Here is a 5,848-nt window from a genome sequence, read left to right as displayed (position 1 = left end):
GAAAAGTGCAACAGTGAATGAATGGAAATCCAAAATATCTGTAAATGTTCATTAAGATTAATAAAATAAAATTTAAAAAATTTTTAAAAAAGAAAATACCATGTCTTGAGACAAGCACAACTTAGTATTTAAACTGGCATCCTTTAAAGAGGTCTTCGGAAGCAGATTTTTACAATATCTCATTTGATTCCTTGACTGCTGTTACCATAGGTATTGATTGTAGATCCCCATAAAATTAAATTCTTGACATGTAAACATGTTTGATTTAGAAAATAGTTTTATTTGCATCATTTTTTTTTAAATAGCTTACAACACCATGAGTCAAAGCCATAAGTTGTAAGAATGGCTTGGGCATCTCATTTTCTCAGGAGCTGACCAAAAAGGCCAACCCATTGCCATTGAAGGTTACATTCCAGTGTGCAGTGAGTCCCATGTGTTCCAGAGCAAAACTGTGCTTTGTCAAGGTTTTAGTGCCTGCCTTTTTGGATGTAGATTTCCAGGTCTTTCTTCTGAGATACCTCTGGGTGGACACAGCATTGCAATTTCTCCATTAGCACCACTGTTCAACATTTTCATCATCAGGGAACTCTTGTGCACTTCCAGTAGGTGATTAATTAATAGATGCTAAGGTCATCTCTCCACCTTAAATCTAGGGGACATGAAAAAAAATGGGGGGGGGGGATGGCCTTAGGAATACAGCACGGCAACCCAGAACGTGCGCCTAATTCTCATTTTTGACTAAAGAAATTCACCAGACTCCCGGTCTGCACCCTGAGAGAGATTACCTTTGAGTCACTTTAAGAGTCAACATTCTTAATTTTTGCTGGATTTATGACACACATAAAACCAGTTTCTTTTGCATCAATTTAGACTCATGGCAATCTCAAGTACTCCGTAGTTCAGAGTAGAACTCTACTCCATGGAATTTTATCTTTTCATAATTTATTATACTTTTTGATATTGTCATTGAGAATATACACTGAAAATCATACACCAATTAATCTCTGCATGTACAATTCAGTGACATTGATTACATTCTTTGAGTAGTACAATCACTCTCATTCTCCTGCTCTAAGTTTATAATCTTTCACTAACAAAGGACTTGAAGCACTTGCTACAGAAGATTACATATGGGCTACATCTCAACATCATGAAACCCAAAATCCTCACCATTTCACCAACAGGCAACATGATGATAGATGGGGAAAAGACTGAAGTTGTCAGCAACTTTATTTTACTTGGACCCACAATCAACACCCTTGGTAACAACAGTCAAGAAATCAAAAGGTGTTGCATTGGGAAAAATCTGGTGTAAAAGGGCCTCTCCAAAGTGCTCAAGAGCAAGGATAGCAGTTTAAAGACTAAGGTGTGCCCAATCCAAGCCATATTATTTTCAGCTGCTTCTTATACATCGGAAAATTTGACAGCAAATAAGGATGACAAAAGAATTGGTAACTGTGAGTTGTGGTGTTGGAGAAGAGTATGGAATATCCAGTGGACTGCCAAAAGAAAAACAAGTCTTGGGGAGGAAGTACAACCATGGTGTTCCTTAGAGACAACGATGGTGACATTTTGTTTCACATACTTTGGGCAAGTTGTTTGGAGGGGCCAGTCTTTGAAAGAAGATATAATGCTGGGAAAAGTAAAGGGTCAGTGAAAGCAAGAAAGATCTTTGAGAAGATGGATTGATGCAGTGACTATAACAATGGACCTGAACATGACAGATTGTAATGAAGGAGCAGCATATGGTGAGGTTCAGATCTGTTGTTGAAATTGATGTGATGGCATTTAACTAACACTAACATCCACTGTTTCCCCCCAAGATTCTTACCTAATTTTTCGAGTTGCTGTTTTCGTTTTTATCCCACATAGATCTTAAGAGAACAGAATGCTTGAGGCAAAATTTTTTCTTTTATTAGTTAATTCCCCACACCCTCTCAGCACTAGGAGATCCTAGTGGTGTAGTCTGTAGGGAGCTGAGCTGCTTGCCAAAAGTCCTCTGGCAGTTTGAATCCACCAGCTTCTCAGTGGGGAAAAGATAGGTAGTCTTCGCCCACGTGATTTACAGCCTTCAAAAACCTGCTAGACGGTCAGCTATAAATTGGTAATGACTTTTTTTTTTTAAAGTTAAGCATAAAATGAGCTCTGGTGGCATAGTGTGTTATGTGTTGCCCTAGGTCACCAGTTTGAATCTATCATCGACTTGGGAGAAAGATGAGTAGTCTTCTTGTAAAGATTTATGGCTTCAGAAACCATGAGTTAGAATTTATTTGATGGTAGTATGTTTCTTAATTTATTGTTTAACTTTAAAAAGACTTCAGGGGATAACTTTTGTTTAAAGTTAAAAAGATTGTCTCAGAGTGATAGTTTTGAGGTCCACAGTGTTTTCAATGCCTGAGTTTTTGGAAAGAGATTGCCAGTCATTTCTTTTGAGGTACCTGTTGGTGGACTCAACCCTCCAACCTGTACACCACCAGAGATTCCCAGCCTCTCTCATCAACTTCACTAATAATGGCCCTTCTCTCTGCTTGTATCATCTCTCCAGATGGCCGCCCCCTCTACATCCTGCGCCTGGGCCAGATGGACACCAAGGGCTTGATGAAGGCTGTCGGGGAGGAGGCCCTGCTGCGGCATGTGAGTGAGGGCTATTTCTGGAACCTCGTGATGCCTAGGCTGGGCCTGCAGAATTACCTGAAGGTGGGGTCACCTTACCAACACCTCCCAACACTGTCTTCCTACTTTCCAGGTGCTTTCGGTCAATGAAGAAGGCCAGAAGAGATGTGAAAGCAACACCAAACAGTTTGGCTGTTCCATCAGGCAAGATTCTGGGTTGGGCTCAAGTTCAAGTTCCTTCCACTAAACCTGGTTTCCTCACTCACTTATTATTATTTTTTTTAAAAAAACCTTTTTATTGTTGCTTGAGTAAAAATTTACAGAGAAAATGATTTTTCTAGTCAACAAGTCATATGCATTTTATTTGGTGATGTTCTGGCAATCCCCATATCATGACAGTACCCTTTTCCACTTCCTATGATTCCTCTTTCCACTAGTTCTTCTTTCCTATTCCTACCCACCTTCTGAGCTTTGTCCTTGAGAAAATACTGCCCTTTTGATCTCAGTTAGTTGGTAACTCTAAGAGGTGAGTATGTCCCTGCTGTTGCTGCTCACCTGAAAAGTCTGAGCACAGGGCTGAGTTTGAAATTTGGCCAGTCTGGTGAGCTGAGGGTCTGTGTATTTGGGGTTGGTTGTTTCTTTTCATGATTTTGTTCCATCATTTTCTTCTGCTCTGTTCAGGATCGGCCTTCTCCTGTGATCCCTTTCAGAGCTATCAGCAGTGCTAGCTGAGCACCACCTAGGTCTCCCAGTCTCAGACTCATGTAGGCTGATGTTGAAGAGGTCCTGTAATCCTTTGTACTAATTCTTTCCACTTGTCTTTGACATTCTTCATTCTTCTGTACCTCAGATGGTGACCTGGCTTAAATACAATTAGGCAAGAACTACTCTTGTCGCTGTTTTCTCTTTCATATTTTATTGTGCTTTAGGTGAAAGTTCACTAACAAATTAGCATTCCAATTAATAATTCACATACAGACAATTCTGTGACATTGATTGCAGTCCCATAAAGCTTTCCCTCCCATTCCTTCCTGAATTCCCAGAGTCCATTAGTCTAGCTTTCCTGTCCCCCTCCCTGTCTTCTCATCTTTGCTCTTCTGCAAATGGTGCCCCTTTGGTCTTGTCTAGTTGATTGTTCTAAGTAACACATTCTTCCTGGTGTTTATTTTATACACCTCTCTTTTAATTGAGTGAAAAGCACCCCCTGGGAATGTATTCAGTTTCAAGTTAGAGGCTTGTCTCAGGATGACAGATTGGGATGTTCTTTTAGTGTCTTTCAGACTAATAAGTGTCGCACTTTCTATGACCAGCAGGAAAGTGCTTCAATCAAAATGAATCAAGACTTTCCTTAGTCAAGAGGAAAAGGGAGAGGAACTCACAATTGAGTTGTCCTCCTAACCTGTACATCCTCATAACTTTTATTGACATGTTTTTAATTATATAAACAGTAAACTATGTTAATTGATTTCAAGATGCTTTTTTTCTTTTTAAATAAAATTTTAATTTTATACTGGTTGACTTTCACAGTTCATATGCGTTGTTTTCACCAAGATGGGTTATATTGTTTCTTTCCTTATTTTCTGATGTTCCCTGTTTCCATAACTACATTCATATCAGAAGGCAGCTTCAGTGTGAGAATCAAAGCTATGAATATCCCTTTGTTCTTTTGTCCAGGCAGCTCCTGCCTTGGTCAGCTTAACTAACCTCTCCATCTCTACCTTTTTGTTTTTCTTCTATAGATGTTTTAGGGTATAAAATGTGTTGTTTGTCTTATACAGTAGGTTTCAGTACAGGTAACATGTATAATTGATAAAGCAAACTAAGCAGCAGAAAATAAATAATTTAGATTTTGCTGGTGAGTCAGTTTTGTGGAAGGCTTCTTGTTCTGGGACATGTAACCTCCTCTGGGATGGGAGCTCTAACTGCTGTTAGGGGAGTGGGGACTACAAATGCTCTAGCTACTTCCTGCTGGAAGAGGTTGTAGTTTGTGAGCAGAAGTTAGACTCGTTTGGGTGGAAGCTAATTTGAGGTTCAACAGAAGATCTGGGAGCTAATGTGAGATTCCATGCCCAGACTATTTGTAATGTATTTTGAAAGAGAAACCTGGAAAGCAGGTTAGAAAGACAAGATCTTAGCAGTAATAGTAGGGACATGTCTTGTTTTGTTAAAGTATTTTGAAGTAAGAAAAGCATCAAGCGTAAACTTGATTTGCCTGGAATATTTTTTATTTTAAAGACTATGCAGAATGATAATGTGCATAAAGAATGAATTTTCTTACTGTTGATTTCCTTTTCTTCTATACTTTTATTCACTTGCTTTGAACTTCATTCACTTACTCTTACTAGACTTTCTACTTTAAGACCAAACTACTTTCTTTTTCCCTCAAAAAATACCACTTTTATTATCCTCCTTGTGGTGAGTGGGAGAACTGGGATTTGAACCCAGTATCTGATTCTGGAGTTCTTCTGTGTCTTTCTGTGGCACTAGGGACATCATAGTCAATGTCAAAGGAATCTTGACTGAAAAGAGAGTACCAGAAGAATGTCTATGTTTTTCTGACGGGGCAAAGACATTTTACTGTGTGGATCACAAAAAATTGTTGCTAATCTTGAGAAGAATGGCAATCCCAGAACACCTGATTGTGCTTCTGCGAAATCTATACTTGGACCAGGAGTCAGTCGTCAAAACAGAGCAAGGAAATGCTGAAATAAAAGAAAACAAAATCAAGAAAAGAGTGCCTCAAAGATACATCCTTTCTCTATTTTTTTAATAATAAAATTTTTCTTTTATACTGATTTACTACAAAGTCCATATACTTAGTTTTTCACACCAGATATTTCCCATTTCTTTTACCCACCCCTCCCTCTCCCATCCTCACCCCTCTTGCTCCCACCCTCTCCTACCTTGGATCCTCATACACATTTTACTAGTTATTTTTCTATTTCTACAATAATGGTTTTATACAGTATTTGTCCTTATGGGTTAGTTCTTCCAGCATAATGCTCTCCAGTCCCTTCCATGTTAGGTAGTGATTTTCAAAATCAGTGCTCCTGCTTGAGGCGTAGTATTCCATTGTGAGTATGTACCATGATTTCTCAATCCATTTGATTGTGTTTGGACATTTGGGCTGTTTCCATGTTCTTTTTTTTCTATAATTATATTTTATTAATTTTCATAAACATTTACAGAGATTTTGGGCTTCCACTCATTCATTGTTGCACTATTCTCTCTACCC

At 38.7% G+C, this 5,848-nt stretch overlaps 1 protein-coding gene across 1 annotated transcript in view; it reads left to right on the top strand.

Moving 5' to 3' along the window:
• The window catches only part of SEC14L5 (SEC14-like 5 (S. cerevisiae)), a 110,618-nt gene that overhangs the window by 84,545 nt on the left and 20,225 nt on the right, over nt 1–5,848 (top strand). Inside the window, 2 exon segments of the mRNA XM_006897412.1 lie at nt 2,546–2,634; nt 2,747–2,817. Coding sequence (XP_006897474.1) covers nt 2,546–2,634; nt 2,747–2,817 — 160 coding nt within the window.

This window comes from Elephantulus edwardii, unplaced genomic scaffold, assembly GCF_000299155.1.
Source record: "Elephantulus edwardii isolate Elephantulus edwardi_28Jun2011 unplaced genomic scaffold, EleEdw1.0 scaffold00209, whole genome shotgun sequence".
Lineage (NCBI taxonomy): Eukaryota > Metazoa > Chordata > Mammalia > Macroscelidea > Macroscelididae > Elephantulus > Elephantulus edwardii.
The sequence above is the reverse complement of the archived record's forward strand: the minus strand, read 5'-3'. Positions and strand labels throughout refer to the sequence as shown.